General features: G+C 39.0%; 1 protein-coding gene and 1 long non-coding RNA gene across 6 annotated transcripts in view; one reads left to right on the top strand and one right to left on the bottom strand.

Moving 5' to 3' along the window:
* The window catches only part of LOC131196408 (uncharacterized), a 148,018-nt gene that overhangs the window by 113,201 nt on the left and 16,610 nt on the right, over window positions 1–18,207 (bottom strand). The window lies entirely within an intron of this gene.
* The window catches only part of LOC131196407 (ras-related protein Rab-10-like), a 34,759-nt gene that overhangs the window by 9,388 nt on the left and 7,164 nt on the right, over window positions 1–18,207 (top strand). For all 3 annotated transcript variants that reach the window (XR_009154713.1, XM_058179194.1, XM_058179195.1), the window contains exons 2-4: window positions 4,908–4,968; window positions 6,377–6,515; window positions 12,198–12,287. Coding sequence is in view for 2 of the 3 variants with exons in the window: in XM_058179194.1 (XP_058035177.1) it covers window positions 4,908–4,968; window positions 6,377–6,515; window positions 12,198–12,287 (290 nt within the window). In the remaining variant the exon portion in view is untranslated. The remainder of the gene's footprint in view (window positions 1–4,907; window positions 4,969–6,376; window positions 6,516–12,197; window positions 12,288–18,207) is intronic.

Below are 18,207 nucleotides of genomic sequence, written 5' to 3' on the forward strand. Positions count from 1 at the left end.
CTCCTGCACAATAGCTTAGTTACTGACCCCATAGTAAAACTAGCTGGAAATAACCCATCTTAGTTTCAACTCATTCTTCAGCTTTGACAAGGACGTTGTACTAAAGGTGCTTGTGCATTATACCCAATTGGTGTTATTTCCCTGCTTCTTTAGCCACTTTTCCTTTCCATTCCTTTCTAACAGAGCAAATGCCACATTGAAGGCATGTGATTTCCATTGTTAGAACTTTTATATGAACCCTCTTCCACTCCCTAGTACTTGACACACCTTCTGGTTTGGTACATCCATCTGTGAAACCACACATGGCTTTACTATTCTTACCATGGTTGGGAGAAGTAAAACTCTTGGTCAGTTTCTCCCTTTTTAAAAAACAGGAGAAAGTCCTCCATTTTAGTGGCCCACCAGTGAAGCTGTTTTTGGGATAGGAGCAGGGGAGAGTCAGAAGAGTCAGTGACCCTATTGCTGCCCCCCAACTGTTGCAACAATGGTTAAGCATCAATGAACTCAACTTATTAGAGATACGGAAGGAATTCACATAATGCCTGAGGGAGAAGCATAGTGGGATTCAGACTTTAAGTTGGAATGTTCTGTTTCTTAGATGGTTGTCCTGCAAATATATAATACCATACAACTTTGTAGCAAGAGCTCAGTGTCAATTTTTAAATAAATAAATAAAATAAATAAATAAATAAAAAAGTAATCATGTAAATGTTAGATCAGATCTCAATTGGAGACATTCTTTTTATCTCAAAGTCCTCTCTCGTCTCCCCCTAGAATTTCTTCTCTGAAAGAAATGGGAGTTCCCTCACTTTGCTTAGAGACAAAGGAATACAGTGAGTAAGATAATATGATAAAATGTCATTTCTTACTGCTTAAATGCTTGTTTCTCATAGTTTGGGGCACTTCAACTCCTGCTCACAATTCCAGTGTTATAATTGCATGTTGCTAATTTGCTAGCAATATTGGAGGGTTGCAGCTGTGGATAGTAGCGTTTAGTTGTTCAAGATTTGCTTTCCTTAAAAAAACAAAAAAGCATTCACAGTAAATTTTCATTGAAAGCACTTTATTCAGCACTTAAACTCTCAGGGATGGTTGCCCTTCTTCCTCTTCAATTATGCAGTTTTTGTGAATTATAAGCAGCTATAGTTTTCTAATTAAACTTATACGGATCATAAGGCAGACTCATCACATTGAGAATAGCAGACTATAAAGAATAACTGTTTTTTGTTTAAACAATGGCACCTCATTGAACACCAGGGAAAAAGTTTATGGGAAGAAAGATTTGCATGTCCAAGTGAACAAGGAGATGCTTCGCCAAATAAATTTTTGAAATATTCTGTGACATATTTTCTTGCAATGAATATTGTATTAGCACTATGAGAAGTATATACAAGAAAGTACTGAGTTTTTAGAACTCTTTAGAGGCAAAACTTATTTTCTGCAGAAGAATTATGGGCCAACAGAATCCTTTCTTTCATCTTTGCTCTCAAAGTAGAGGCAATTTTTTTACCTATTGATAGAATCCTTGCTAATATAAAAAGCCAATGGTTCTATTCTGCATTTCTGCCTTGCATACTCCCCATATACAGATACACATACAGTATATGTACATATATAATACAAAGCCTCCCATCCAGATATTGGCCAAATATGGCTGTTGCATCATGTATTTTTATCGGTTTTCGTGAACATTATTTCAGTTACTTTGTGGCAATACTGAAATGGATTCTTGCCTTGGTTTTTCCTCCTAGAATTTTCAGATAATTACATACTTATTTATACTGTCCCGAATGTCCTTTTGTCAGCCTGCCCAGGCAAACCAGACAGGGAACATGTAAAGATGAACTAATTTTATTTTGTTGTAAAGCTATATTAATAGAATTTTGCAAATGAAAGCATAAACTTCCTGCCACCTGTTTTTAACCATTTGATGCATTAGGGCAGGTTCTTCCTAAGTTTTTCTCTCTGCTATTAAGTCACTGGGGACTCTTGCCTTTCTTGTCTGATTGTTTCCTAGCCAGCGTCTCTTCTCCTCTTTCCCCAAGGTCATTCCTATATTCCATCACATCTTTTCATCTACTGAGAGTTGAACATACACTTAAGCATCACGTGTAATTGAGAAATGTATAACCGTTTGGACTTCAAAGGGCAACAATGACCAATTGCTGAAAACAGAACCCAGTGAATGGATCGGCTCCTCAAAATTCCTCTCTGGATCAAGTGGAGGACAAGGGTCACCCACAAATTTGCACCACACAGAATCTCCCTGCAAAGAGATGATAAAATAGCGATTTTCAGCAGGCTTGAGAGCTGTTGGAACCAGGGAAAAACCATCCTGCCTAACTTTCAAAGACATACTGGGTTCCCCCATTTCCTCACTTAATTACTTTAAGAAGCTGCTTATTATTGACTTTTTAGAACTTAAGAATCTTCCAAACATCTAGTTCTATTACACTGTCAGGAGAATCTTCTTCTACCCTAAATGAAAGAAATTTCACATAGATTTAAGGATTAAAAAGAAAAGTTGTACTTTTTGGAAAACAGCAAAAGGCAGCTAATATATGGATTTTGGAAAGTTAAGGGGCTAGATGGATTAATGTCATATTCCTTTCTTGAACACCATAAGAATTGCTTATTTGCAAATAGCCAAGTGGAGCAGGAAGTAGATGTACTGTTGTTGGAACATTAGCCAGATTTTTAACAAGAGAGAGATGCATTAACTTTGTACTGCAGAAAGTATACCCTAGCACAGAGTGCGGGAATTGTTATAGCGATAGTATGTTATCTCCTTCTTTCCAGAAGCTGAAATACTTCCACCAAAAGTTGATAAGCAAGTAAAGGGAGTAAGACAGGAGGTTAAATATAACTTCTGATTAACAGCAAACTCAGTGGATTCAAAGAGGATTTGGAGCCAAAGTATGGCAATGGAAGAATAAAAAAGATGCATCAATGTGGTTGGAAAAACCCAAGGGTATAGAAAACTGTGTACATCTATCAACACATATGAGAAAATCCCATCTTTTTTGCATGCAAGTTAGTCTTGACTGACTTATCTTAAAAATAAGATAAAACTATCGAGCAAAAATATCGAGATGGATTAGAACAGCCCTCTTAAATTTTCTGCAGTTTCATCTCAAGTTTAGTAGCTACCCAAGAGTCTGGAAAGGAACATTTTGCTTAGGAACCAAGAATATACAGTGTGACATTAATGACATTTTTCAAGGTCTCAATCATACTTGATAATTCAGTGTTTCTCAACTTTGGCAACTGGTAGATGGGTAGACTTCAACTCTGGGAGTTGAAGTCCATCCATCTTCAAGTTGTTAAGGTTGAGAGGCACTGTGATAATTCATCCATACTGGAAAGAATAAAATGTTGAAGTCTAAGTGTCTTCTTTACTTCCTTATGTCAGGGTTCCAATTAACACCCCCAATGAAAGAAAGCTTGAGTTTCCTCAAAGTTACATTTTATTAGATATGTCATATTGGCACATCTGGGAAAACCCGAATCTGAAAACTTCCAGGTTTTCCCCACCCAAAGAAAAGTTCAAGTCCCTGCCCAACACCCACAAGTCCATCACATAGTTCAATCAAGCATCGTACCCACTGGAGATGCCTCCCAGGTCCAGCCTTCCAGGTGCAGGGTAACTTGGCCTTGACTTCTTGAGAAAGGAATGTTATTTTGACTATACTTCACCCATGCTCATACAATCCCTCCTCCCAGTTTCCAACAATAATAAATGTGGCAGGTCTGAAGGCCTAATGCAAAAGATGGCTTCCAGGCCTGACAGGCTGCCCACCCTAGTCAGAAAAGAATGTCCTGAAACAAGAGTAGCATAGTGGTTAATCATTCAACATACTAACTACCTCTTCCTTCCCCAGGAGGACCTTTTTACCACTTCAGGTGTTGAAGGACTCTAGCTGTACCTCTAGAAATAGATCTGGATTGTTGTGTACCATATTTATAATAACATTAAAAAGACAGGATGAAAATTAGAGAAGATACAGAATGATGGTTTTAACTTTTATACAGCCATGAGGATTGCTGAGTTCTAGTGGTGATGCAACTGGTGCTCTTATTTCTTTCTCTCCCTATTTCAGCCTTGTCCTTTTGTGAAATTTGTTTAAAATTTTATATAAAGCTATGAATAACTCATGCATGCAATGCTTATTGACTCCTGTTTTTCACTAACATTCATTGACCCTTAGGTCAATAAATGTAAAGTTGATTTAAGAAGTCAATATGCCTTATTTTAATTTAGATTAAGTTTTTGTCCGATTCAGCACTTTAGCTGTCTTTTTATAAATAAAAATCTCATGTCAATTTATTATTAAAATTTATGTCAAATATAAAATGTTTTCTGTAGGACTGGAAATCCCCTGTTGACTTATTATTTTTTAAGCATTTCCAACCCAGTATTTTGAAAGTGACCTTCCTGTTTTTATTGTGCCCTTTTAGATGCTGCCTCAGCTATTGCTCAAAAGGAAATCAACCATTAATTTGTACAGCTGGCTCCCTACAATAAGGGCACACTTTATTCTTATTTTATAGATCTTACAGTGCAGAAATATCAATGTATTGGACTTAGATAATAATTTTTATTTTTTATGTTATCTTTCTGGAATTGAAGTGTTAATAAAATGATCACTTGTTGAACTTAAACTAAACCAGACTTCTAAATGTGCATTAAATACAAAAAGATAATTTAATTCGGTTAGAGTGTGCTGGAGAATGTTTCGGACGATGTGATGATTTCTCAATGGGAATATATAGCTGTCGAGCTTCCATTTATGTGAAAATTGCTCTTTTACTGTGTACTCCCCTTGATAAGATTATATTTTTTCTCTGTCTTTTGATTTGCTTTCTTATTAAGAGTTACATTCATAAGTCAATATTTTTCTTCTTAGGCATTGATTTTAAAGTGAAAACAATTTCATGTGATAATACAACTATGAAACTTCAAATATGGTAAGTTTTATAAGGAATATAATATTTTTGCTCTTCTAAGAGTTGATCATAAATAGCCTTCTTTAGCAGAGAAAAAAACATACTGAATATATTGTTGTTTCCAAATACACGCTAGCCAGTGGATTGAAGTTGCTAATGTTCCAGTAGGTACCAAATGTGCTTATGAATGCCTCCATTGTTGTCTTCCAGATTTCATTTATTTTTCCATTTATTTTATTTGTCACAACAGTATATATAAGCATAAGCATGAAATAACTATATGATATATAAGCATATATATAGGCATAAGTATGTAATAACTATACAAAATTGGATACAATCAAAGGGAACATAAGGACAGGAATGGTAGGCACATTGGTGCTCTTATGCACGCCCCTTACAGATCTCTTAGGAATGGGGTGAGGTCAATAGTAGATAGTCTTTGGTTAAAGCTTTGGAAATTTTGGGATCCACCAGCACATCTGAATTCCTGAATTTGCAAACATTAAAAAAAATAATTTCATGCAGAACTTTGGCAGAACACAAAACACCAGTCTTTGTCATTGTTTTACATCTAAAAATATTTGTGGGCTTCACATGTAAAGAATCTAGATGATGAGCACAGGGAAGATCTGCAGATATATGTGGCTTAAGGCCAAACCAAGAAAAAGATTTATGCAGACAAGTCAGTCAGCACTCCCTCCTACATACTAACTATCATTCCAAAAAAGGAGTTTTAGGCCTACACAATGTCAATTTCTTAGTCTGGTCTATCCTATAGAGTGGACATTTCCCCATAACCACCATTTACATTACATCCATGTCTTCCTTGAATATATAGAGATTCTTGATCAGGATATATACATTTACAAGCCTAACGTGTATGCACATTGATTGACAATCCCTGTCAAGTCAGTTTTTGACTCCTGGTGACTGCCTGGACGAGGCCCTGTAGTTTTCTTGGCAAAATTTTGGGAGCGATTTGCCATTGCCTCCTTCCTAGGCTGAGTAACTGGCCCAAGGTCACCCAAGTGGCTTTATGCCTTCGAATGGGATTAGATCTCATGGTCTCCCAGATTATAGTCTGGTACCTTAACCACAGCACCAGATTGGTTCTGATGTATTCAAAATAGGCCATAAACTGTGTGAAAAGAAACTTTCTTTTGTAGGGCTAAAGTCTTCAGATTAAGAATATTTTCTATAGCCATAGTTCCAGTTTTGTAAAGCATCTGCTCTGGAACAACTCTCGTGTAGATGGCCTAAGATATATAACAAAGGAAAAGCAACTGGATCATTCAAATTTCCACAAGTCAGCCCTGCTTCTACTTTTAAGTCATGGATGCTGTAATTGCACTGAGTTCATGTGATTCTTTGTCTACAGTTCTGCGTGAAAAATAACTGCTAAATTATCTATTATAATCTATTTTAGGGATACAGCTGGCCAGGAAAGATTTCATACATTTACTACTAGTTTTTTCCGAGGAGCACATGGATTTGTTCTTGTTTATGATATCACAGATGGAAAAAGCTTTCAAGGAATTTCACACTGGATGAAAGATATATATGAGGTAAGCTTCTGCTCTTTTTGGCCTCTTTTGAACACTCCCTCGAGTCTAGTTGGCGATTCCCTCACGAAGATTGAATTCACAAATGGCACATACAACACAGGAAATCAAAAGGAGCACAACAGCTATTTTGAATTTTTTCTTTTTATGGAGGATAGGGTTGGGAGAATTGGTATTTGCTAGTATTTAATTGTTGTAAACAAAATCAGTGTCCCAACTTTTGTATGGTGCTTGTTTATCTTCTATTTCAATTATGGAATCCTTACAGCAGTGGTGAAATCTATTTACCTTTGCTACCAGTTCGGGTTCGGGTCAGAGGGTCAAAAACGGGGCATAATGATGTCCCGGCGGGTGGCTGGAGCTTCCCACCGCCAGCACTACCAGATAGATCAGGCCAGAATTCACCGCTGCCTTACAGATAAAATTCCTTAGCAGAATTTTACAGTTATCCATATAGCAGGTGGTTGGGATGTAGAAAGTTGAAAACTGAAAACAGAGATATTGGATAAAGGTAAAGGTAAAGGTTCCCCTCGCACATCCGTGCTAGTCGTTGCCGACTCTAGGGGGTGGTGCTCATCTCTGTTTCAAAGCCAAAGAGCCAGCGCTGTCCGAAGACGTCTCCGTGGTCATGTGGCCAGCATGACTCAACGCCAAAGGCGCACGGAACGCTGTTACCTTCCCACCAAAGGTGGTCCCTATTTTTTCTACTTGCATTTTTACATGCTTTCGAAACTGCTAAGTTGGCAGAAGCTGGGACTAGTAACAGGAGCTCATGCTGTAACAAGGCAGCACTAGGGATTTGAACCACCGAACTGCTGACCTTTCGATCAACAAGCTCAGCTGTCTTAGCCCCTGAGCCACCACGTCCCTTAATTGCCATTGCCAATTATTGTCTACAAATAATTCTTCCCAGACAGAAAATAAAAATAATTAAATAAAAATATTTTTTCCCAATTGAATTGTCTATCTGTCTGTATATCTTAATAAATTCCAATCTAGGTAGAAACAGTGTAGTTTTAAAATTCTGCTCCCTTGGATTATCCCCCGAATATTTACTCTCCTTGGGTTATAAATAAGCAATAATGGCTCCAAGACAATATATTAAAGATATATATTAAACCTTCAACAAGAAATTAGATCCTAAATTGATAGAATCGGAGAGTGGCTCATCCATCTTTCCAGATAGGATGGCTTATTCTTGTTTGCTTACTCACTAAATAGAGAGTTTGCTAAATCAAAATTTAACTTGCTACTTTGGTAGTTTTACAGGGTAAATTTAGTAACATTGTACTTAAGAAACCTACATACCCTTGTGGATCAAAAGCAATAGCAAATAATTTTTTTTTCTTGTGGAATATGCTAATTCTTATATAATGATTTTGTTGACTTCCCAGATATCACAGATTTATTTTACATATCCATATTTTATCAATTAGATAATATTCCATGTTACAAAATTATGTGACATTAGATATTAGTAAACATCTGAATAAGCCTAGCATTGTCTTATGAATAACAGTAAAGGACAATTTGATTCTTCTCTGGAAAGTATTGATTAATATGTAAAAGAAGCCAGAAACGTATTGTCTTTATACAATATTTTATTATTTCTAAATATTTGCTAGTGTTGGCCTTTGGCTGTAAAGAATACTTATCTACTGCATGCTAACTTAATCATATTTACTGGTTTGACAGGTTTGTTTGCAAAAATATAAGAACAATTCTATTGCATTAGACTAGAGTCATTTAATCCATTCTTTATAATAAGAGTTAATTGGATATCTTCAAAAAGCCCACAATTAGGTATGATGGTAATCAACTTCATATGCTGTTGCTATTTTGATATTGTATTCACTGAAATGTTCCTGTAACAGTTAGTTCGCTTTAGCCAGCTTTGCTAATGGATTGATAGCCAATTTTCCATGCTACTGTCTGTATTACATATTATTTTATAAAGCTACTAAAACCAGCAATTCTTATTTTGTAGCATTGAAATCCATGTATTAATCATTGTGAAATAGAAGCACTTCTCCCAATTTGTTTCAAATTTACAATTTCATTGAGTGAATATGCATTTTACATTTAAAAAAATTTAAATTATTTTTGCCTTAATATTCTGCTCTAGCACTTAACCTGAGCTAAATATTAGGCCTCTTAGATGAGTGACTATAACCTGTCGAACTGCATGCTAATCTAACTGAAACAAATGATGTATTTACAAAACTGCAATCTTCATGGTGGTAGCTTATGGCTTATGAAGCACTTTATGCATCTTAAGGAGCCCTCTTAAGGACATTTCAATTTCTTGCTATTACTTTTTAATAGCAAAAATTAATCTCTCCTTCAAGCAATTAAAATGTATTTTGTAGTACAAAGTATTTACACATGTTCCTGTTCTATGCATGAGGTATACAGAAGTGCTGTTGTATCATATATTTTTTTGCATTATGTGTATTGTATGGATGTTTGGATGTGAAGGATGCTTGTAATTATTAGGCAAAATATGTTTTTCTAGTGCTCTGTGCTCCTAAGCAACATTAATTCCTCACCTCCTAATTAAGTGGCAATGTGTAAACTTTAATCCACCAGGTAATTTGGAATGATTAACAATTAAGGAATAAAACATTTATTTAAAAAGTAGGAAATAGATGAAGTTAAAAAGCAGATAAGCAATGAAAACCATGGTTCCTTCAGTTCCACCACTGGCAGTAATTATAATAATTCAAGCAGCTGCTAGTGTTTCTGTTAAATCACATCTCATTGCAAAGATATGCTAAATAGCAGATATGCTTAGGCTCCCAAATTTTTCAGATAATCCAGAACAATCCTGCCCTTGCATTGAGTCTCTATGTAATCAATTACTTTTGTATACCAATGTGGCAAACTACTATTGAACTACTCCGCCTAGTGGCTGATAAAAAGCATAATGCTGCTCATAAGGAATCCAGAATATGAATTGTTCTTAATTTTTAGAGCTAAAAAATCAGTCTCAAGTTTTCTTATAATAAAGAAGCTATCTGCCCTTGGTTTAAGGGATAAATGGGAAAAAAAACCAAATTAAAATTCTAGATTTCTCAAAGCAATCTTGATTATCTGAATTGTGCGAATAGCACCACAATGAAGGAATTGTGTTAAGATTTTAATTTAAAATAATATGTAAATATGTTTTTATGGAAATTTTTTAAATGTATTTTCTGATATAACTGCTTTAAATCAATATTGAATAAAGATACACATATCCAAAAAGTAGAAAATTTCATTGTTAGTTTTTTAAATGTAAGAATTTTAGTCAGTTTTTAGAAAGCAAATAAAATTAAATATATTTTCTAATTATTACAAATTATTATATGATATACTTATCTATTCACAATTCTTAGGAATTTAATATACTTTTATGTAGGGGAGCCATTGACTTTAATAAGTAAAGCTCCAATGCCTACTGAAAAAAATCAACATTTTGGTCTACCACAGGTTAGATTGATTCATTATTTTAAGCCTGTACTCTGATAATGAGTTTATTTCATTTTAGAAACTGCATTATCTTGAACATCAGCTGCATTTATGAAATGAGATTAGCTGAGTAAATTAGAAAAGATGGAATGGCAGACCTTAATAAATCTTGTCTAGTGCTCTGCTGCTAAAACTGAGCAATACAGTTATGATGAGTAGGTATGCAGGATACTAATAACTCTATTGACTGTCATGAATAATAATGTTGTTCCTTTGCATCTTTTCTGCATGTTGGGGTGACATTTCTGTTTTATGCTAAATATATGAGATTACAGCACTAATGCAAAGGTACTCACGTAACTTAACAGATGCAAAGCAACTGGTCTTCTTGTTTTATTCTATTTACATGTCTTTCTTTTTGCTAAGAGTTAATTATGTTAACTTTTAGCAACCGCATAATACATTGCATATAAACTTCCAAATTCCAGATTTAGTTTTTGGAATAGACAGAAGAACTTTGATTTAACAGTCCTTGATGTAACAGATTTCAGATGCAACAACGGAAAAAAATGGTACACTATATGCTTCTCCGTATGCATAATATCCAATTGGCCATGTTATGCATGTGTGACATACATACACTTGAATAAACAAAATTCTATTTCAATTTTACATAAGCATAAAAAAAGCATATGTAAAATCCTATTCCCATTTTATGCAGGTATAAAGTACATTTACATTGAAGTCTTCCTCTGAAGATCTCTGTTTTTTTTAAAAATGATCATGTGTGTCTGTATATGCAATCAACTTTTTGAAGAAGAAAGTTTCCATTGTGTATCATATTTTATATTAATGTCCTAAAGAAACGTAATGCCTTTTTGTTACTTTGACTTCAAAGTATTTCTCAGTTGTCAGGAAGCAGCAGCAATAATTAATCTAAGTCAATGACTAGAAAGGTTTCCCTTGCTGAAACAATAGATTCGTATTCACAAATACTTTTTAAAGTACTGACTTACCTATTTGTCTATACAGGACAAATAGAGAAAAACCCTGCCAAGGCTTCATACCACAGTGTAGAAGAATGAGATTCTATCCCATCCTTTGTACTGAGTGTGTTTTGATGAAGATAGTCAGATTCTGTCAAAACTTACTGTTTCAAGGTAAATCTGCTACGTCAGTGGTCTCCAACCGCTGGTCCGTGGACCAGCACTGGTCTGTGGTATGCCAGAAACTGGGCTGCACAAACAAACAAAACCGTATCTGTTGGGTGCAGGCAGCATACGAAACCACGCTTTCTCCAGTCTGTGGAAAGATCTCTCTCCATGGAATCAGTCCATGGTGCCCAAAAGGTTGGGGGCTGCTGTGCGAAGTGAAGAAACTGAAAGCAAAGCCTTTCCTAAAGATTCAGTGGTTTGTGGAGGCTGTGGATTTTCATTACATCTTTCTTGAAGTATTAACCCAGTATGTGCAAAATGTCTAGTGTGGGATGGTTACATGTTAGGCAATACAGCATCTTGAATACAGGGTCCCAAAAGTGCTTCAGAGCATGAGGGATGCAGGACATAGTAATGCACCCCCATCTATAATACTTAAAAGCAGCTGCATCCTTTCCTTCTTTCACATGGCTGAATACAGTTAGAGATTTAGGCTGTACATAACTATTGTTTGTCTTGACCTAAGAATTAAAATTGAAGTATTTGCAAAAACAGAGGACTGATCATCATCATTATTCCATGAAATTATGGTCATTGTGAACTGAAACGTGTGGTGTTTGTTCTTTATGTTTGCTATAGGTAATGACTAATTCAAATCTGGTCTATATTGTATTGAGTAATAGGTGACTTGTTTTAAAAATATTTCATGCATAATTGTAATTTGTGACTATTTTTTAATAGTTGACTATCTGGCTTGGCTCAAGTTTTCCTAAACATTTGTAGAAATGTTGTAAAGTGTGTAACATCCATGCGATGTCAGAATGAGCTAAGAACTGGACAGTTCCCTTATAATAATAACTTGGAAACAAATAAGGAATGAGATGATTCATTTGTTCAGTTTCATTCACTGAATATTTGTTCTCTTGATTGGTTGAAGTTTGTCAGGTTTACATTTTTTTTTGTCTATTTGGGTGTAGTAAGATTTTACTTTTCAGATAGAGAAAATGTATATTGTAAGACTAGGGAAAAGAATACTACAACTATTTCAATATATTGATACTCATATTCTGTCTATTTATAGAAAGTGGGTGAAAATACAGACATAATACTGCTGGGTAACAAGTGTGATAAGGAGGCAGAACGTATAATTTCAAAAAACAAAGGAGAAAAGGTAGGCATGTATTATAAGGGACTGCCTTGTTACTTAAATATTTTGGGGTACATTATAAAAATATATTTGCAATATGACCATAAATACAGTTGTTTACTATCACAGAATAGTAGCCTGTTTCAATACTAAAGGACAATATCATGAAGAATTATTCCCAATACTCCTTCTATATTTGGTAAACTGCAAAAATAATAAACCAATAGCAAAAATGTGTAGAAATTAAATCGGAAATTTCTATTTTTCTTAATTTCATCAAATTTTTAAAAATATTATAAAACTGCATTTAAAATATTATGGGTAGAGTTATCAAGTGGAATCCGAGGATGTAAGAGTGGGCTTCTATTCACAGGATTATACTTTTCTTGTTGCCTCTAGTTGTCCTTGATGTGGATTCAAAATTTGCTTTAACACTGTCTTCCAATTTTTCAGAAGAGATTCTCCCCCCACCCAGAATGTTGCAATGACCTACTAGCAGCAGAAGTGATTATCATTAGCAGAAAGAGTACTTTTAATTTCAATAGATTTTTTAAAAAAAATTCTTAAATTTTTAACAAAAAAAAAACAGTACAATGTTTAGAGAATAGGGAAAATAAAGAAAAATAGTAAACAGGCAAAGGAAAAAGATTATTAAAAAAGGAAATCCAACTTTATTCACAGGAGGTACAATATAAATGCATTTATATTTTGTCCCCTCTAAGGTTAAATCATAATTGGATTTCATTATAAATTAGAAAGTATGAGACAAGTCAATTCATTTAAAATTTGTGGGAGCTTCTGAAAAACAAACAAACCATGAGCTGCTTGCTAAGATTTATTTTATGCCCTGCAATCTTACCAAAAAATGTTAAATAGAAAATAGAACACTTTCAGAAATTATTTTATTTCTGTCTTCTTCCACTCTACATGTTTAACATTTTAAAATAATATTGAATATTTCCCCTCAGTGCAAAAGGGAAGTTCATTTGTTGTTCCCAGAATTCCTTCTGGGAATTCCTTCTGTCAAAAACCAGTATTCCTGCATTTTATAACTCCTCAGATGAGTATAAAGAGATAAAGTGGCCCAAACAGTTTTCCAACAGACATACCCAGGAAAAAACACCGTAACACCACAGATTGAATTTGGTATCATGACAGCTATTTCAAGTGGCATTCAAGGAAATTACAGCAGTTCTTTTTTAAGTATTTGTGACAACACAACTATGGTGAAAATTACCATTATAAATGATCACAAGGTGGCAGTGTTGAGATATCTCAACACTTTAAATATTTCACTTGGTTCACTTTAAATATTTCAGTTCATTTTCCAATTTTCTATGAGTACCTTCCAATTGTTAGCTTACTAGTAGAACAAAATCCATGGTTTCCTTTCCTTAATTTGCCTCCTGCCTCAGTTTCCTTTATGTTCTGAATTGCCTTTATATTTCTTTGTCAGAACATGAAAGATTCTGCTTTTTATTTTTATTTATTTATTACATTTTTATGCTGCCCATTTCCCTATAAGTAACTCTTATAATGAAGGTTCACTTCATTAATGAAAGCTTCCTAGGAAGCAACGTTGGACTAGTTCAGGGCAGCCCCAAATTCAAGTCCACTCTCGGAAACTTACTGACTTTATGTTAGTCACATTATCTCAGCCCAACCTACATCACCGAGTGCTATTGCAAAAAAAGGGGCATTGGTTCTTACCTGAGATGCACCTTCTCGTTCGGTGAAGACAGCGGCCAGGATGGGTGATGCTCTCCGTTCAGATTGGTGGACTGAGCCTGACAAAGTTGTTAAGTCCCGCCTCTGTTGCCGGGGAACCCAGCTTTTGGCGAAGACGATGAATCAGACTCGACACGTCGAGAAAAAAAGGTAAGTAGGAGAAAGGCAAGAGACAGATCAGACAAGGAAAAGGGTGGGACTGGCCGCTGTCTTTACCGAACGGGAAGGTGCATCTCAGGTAAGAACCAATGCCCCTTCTCCGTATTGGTGAAGACAGCGGCCAGGATGGGACATACCAAAGTCCCCATGTCCCCACTACGGGTGGGTCTCTGGCTGATCTGATGGCTCTCCCCTGATAACCACTTGCTGCAGGACCCTACGGCCAAAGGCCGCCTCCGAAGAAGCAAACTTATCCAGCTTGTAATGCTTGACAAAGGACGAAGGATTAGTCCATGTAGCCGCCCTGCAGATCTCCTGCAATGACGCCTGCGTAGCCCAAGCCGCCGAAGTCGCCGCACTACGGGTTGAATGAGCCGTCACATGGTCGGGCCTTGAGTGGGATTGTAAATCATAGGCCTTAGCGATTGTCTGCCGTATCCACCTGCCAATGGTCGAAGACGTCACCTTAGTACCTAAGGAAAGAGGATTAAAGGAGACAAACAAAGACTCCGTCCTACGAATGTCAGCTGTCCGTTTCAGATAGATACGTAGTGCCCGACGAACGTCCAACGAATGCCAGCGACGCTCAGATGGGTGCGAGGGATGTGGACAAAAATCAGGCAACACCACCTCCTGCATTCTGTGAAAAGATGTGTTTAGCTTAGGTACAAAGGCCGGATCTAGACGCAGGACAACACGGTCCACGTGAAACACGCAAAGGTCGCTCCGGACAGAAAGAGCCGCCAGTTCCGAAATTCTGCGCGCGGACGTGATCGCAACCAAGAAGGCAACTTTACAAGACAACAAGCGTAAACTGGTCTCCCGCAACGGCTCATAAGGTGGTCCTGTGAGCGAATTCAAAACAACAGCCAGGTCCCAGGTGGGATACCTATGCAATACAGGAGGGCACAGGTTAGTGGCTCCCCTCAAGAAGCGCTGAATGATTCGCTCCTGTGTCAAGGAAGAGAGATTCTTAGGAGTCAACACAGTAGCGAGTGCCGCCACCTGTCTCCGTAGAGTATTAGGGGAAAGCCCCCGTTCCAAACCATCCTGTAAGAAGTTCACAACATGCGACACCGAGGCCCGAAGAGGTAGGATTCCAACACGGCTACTCCAAGAGCAGAAAGCCCGCCAAGTGGCAGAATAAATCCGTTGAGTGGAAGGTCTATGAGAAGCCTGAATAGTTCGGATTGCGCCTAGTGAGATGTTGTCCCGTCTCAAAGTGCGCCGCTCAATCGCCAAGCGGTCAGTTGTATCCAGTGTGGATCCGGATGAACCACTGCCCCCTGGCTGAGAGAATCGACGGTTGGAGGTATCCGCCAGGGAGGAGCTATCGACAGAGACACCAGATCGGCGAACCATGACCTCCGTGGCCAATGAGGTGCTAGAAGGATGATCTCCGCCCGTTCGTCCACCACCTTGCGTACCACCTTCGCTAGGAGAGGGATGGGTGGGAAGGCGTAGAGCAGACCCGCCGGCCACGGGCTGCGAATGGCATCGACGCCTTCTGCTCGGGGAGATGGAAACCGTGTGTAAAAGCGCGGGAGTTGAGCGTTTAAGTGAGTCGCAAAGAGATCCACTGTCGGAATGCCAAAGCGTGCCGTCAGGGTCCGGAAAAGCGCTGGGTGTAGACGCCATTCCGAGGGGTCGATGGTCTGGCGACTCAACCAGTCCGCCTGCACATTGGCAGTTCCAGATATGTGTTCCGCCGTTAGTGACTGAAGGTGGCGTTCTGCCCAAAGACCCAATCTCATGGCTTCCCGCATTAAGGACCGGGACTTGGTGCCCCCTTGGCGATTTATGTGCGCCTTTGTGGCAATGTTGTCTGTGAGCACCAGGACGTGCTCGTTCGATACTGATTGTTGAAACTGACGGAGGGCTAGGTACACGGCTCGAAGTTCTAGCCAATTGATGTTGTGCCGTAGATCGTGGGCCATCCATGTGCCCTGCGCCAAGTCCGACTCGAAGTGGGCTCCCCAGCCGGAGAGACTGGCATCTGTCGTAACCACCAAGCGTTGTGGAGCGTGAAAGAGAACCCCCTTGGTCAGAGCCGGCGACCGCCACCAGTTGAGAGATCTGAGGACGTCCTGTGGAACCCAGACCTTGGTCGAAGATGATCCTCTGTCTGCCTTCTGGAATGGCAAAAGAAACCATTGAAGGTCCCTAGCGTGCAACCTGGCCCAAGGGGTGATAGAAATGGAAGATATCATCTTCCCTAGGAGTTGGGAGAGTAGAAAGAGAGAAACCTTACGCTCCCGTTGTACCTTGCAGGCAAGCTCCCGCAAACTATTCTGACGCTCCTGAGAGAGATATACCCTGCCCTCAATAGAGTCAATCACCGCCCCCAAATGAAGTATACGGGTTACCGGAGTCAATTGACTCTTTTCTCTATTGACAGTAAACCCGTGATCTGCCAAACAGTGCAGTGTTATACGCAAATCCCTAAGGGCCCCCTGAACCGAGGTTGACAAAATAAGAATGTCATCCAGGTAACACTGAAGACGAATTGCTTGGGATCGGAGGGAAGCCGCCAACGCAGCCAGCAGTTTAGTGAAACACCTCGGAGCTGAAGACAGCCCGAAGGCAAGGTCAGATACTGGTAATGCACCCCTGCATAACAAAACCGTAAAAACTGTCTATGAGCGGGGCGAATAGGGACATGCAAGTACGCCTCAGTAATATCTATTGAAGTGAGGAAGTCGCCCTTCCTGACGCCGTCTAGAATAGATTGTAAAGACTGCATTTTGAACCTTCTATAGACTATGTATTGGTTCAAACGTTTAAGGTCGAGGATAGGTCTCCACCCACCAGATGATTTGGGAACAAGAAACAGAAGAGAATAGAATCCTAGGCCATGTTGGTCCTGTGGTACCTTCTGAATAGCGTTTATGAGTAGAAGGTGTTGAATAGCAGCCTCCATGAGGATCTTTTTTGTTACGTCTCTAGAAACCGGGCAGCGAATGAAGAATTGTGGGGGAGAAGAAAGAAATTCCAATGATAAACCAGATCTGACCGTATCCCTGACCCAGCAGTCAGATGTAGTCTCGTCCCAATGGTCGGCATAAAGAGTTAATCTGCCGCCAATGGGCGAACTACTATGGCAGTTAACGTCGGCGTCGGATAGGACGGCTTCCTCCCCCTCGAAAGGGCCGTCTATTCATATACGGTCTACCGCGAAAGGACCTGTCGTGTGACCCCCGTTGCCTAGAAACATATGATCCCTGAAAACGGGAATATCCAGCCCCCCAGTCGGATCCCCGAACGGAAGGGCGATTAGAAAGTGGAGTGAATCGAGACTCCCCTCGACGCTGGACCGATGGCAAAATCTTTCTTTTGTCTTTGGTTTCTATTAGCAGTGGCTCCAAACCATCCCCGAACAACTTTTCCCCCCCAAAGGGGGTGGATGCCAGGCGCCACTTATGGCGGGTGTCCGCTTGCCAATTACGTAGCCAGATCATGCGGCGAGCAGCAACTGCAGACGACATGGTTCGAGAGGCAAACCTGGCGGAATGTAAAGTGGCATCCGCTGAGAATTGTATGGCTGCCACGACCTTGTTGAGGTCCTGTTGGATTCTGATATCGTCCGGTGGCAATTTCTCTTGTAGCTCCTTGAGCCAGAGCAAAGTGGCCCTATTGAAAAAGGATGCAGTGGCCGCAGACCGAATGGCCCAAGCGGCCCCTTGGTGAGCTCGTTGTAACACTTGATCCGTGCGCCGGTCATCAGGACGCAAGGCCTCTTCAGGGTGTCCAGGTATAGCAGAAACTGCGAAAGAGGCCACTATTGGGGCGTCAACCGTAGGTGGTTGCATCAAAGAAGCCAAGTCAGATGCCACGTTGAAGTGACGTCGGTCTGTTGACGAAGGGAGTGGAGCTGAGGTTGGAGACGACCACTGTCTCTTAACAACGTCCACAAAAAGACGAGGGGCCGGAATAGTGTCCAAGGCTCGATCAGGTTCGGAAAATAGAGAAGCAGCGGGCCCCTGCGATGGAATGGATGATACCGCCGCTGGTGCATGAAGTTGAGTCACCTTTATGGCCTTGAAGAGCAGAGATTTAA

The sequence above is a fragment of the Ahaetulla prasina genome, chromosome 3 (genome assembly GCF_028640845.1).
Source record: "Ahaetulla prasina isolate Xishuangbanna chromosome 3, ASM2864084v1, whole genome shotgun sequence".
In the NCBI taxonomy this organism is placed as follows: Eukaryota; Metazoa; Chordata; class Lepidosauria; order Squamata; family Colubridae; genus Ahaetulla; species Ahaetulla prasina.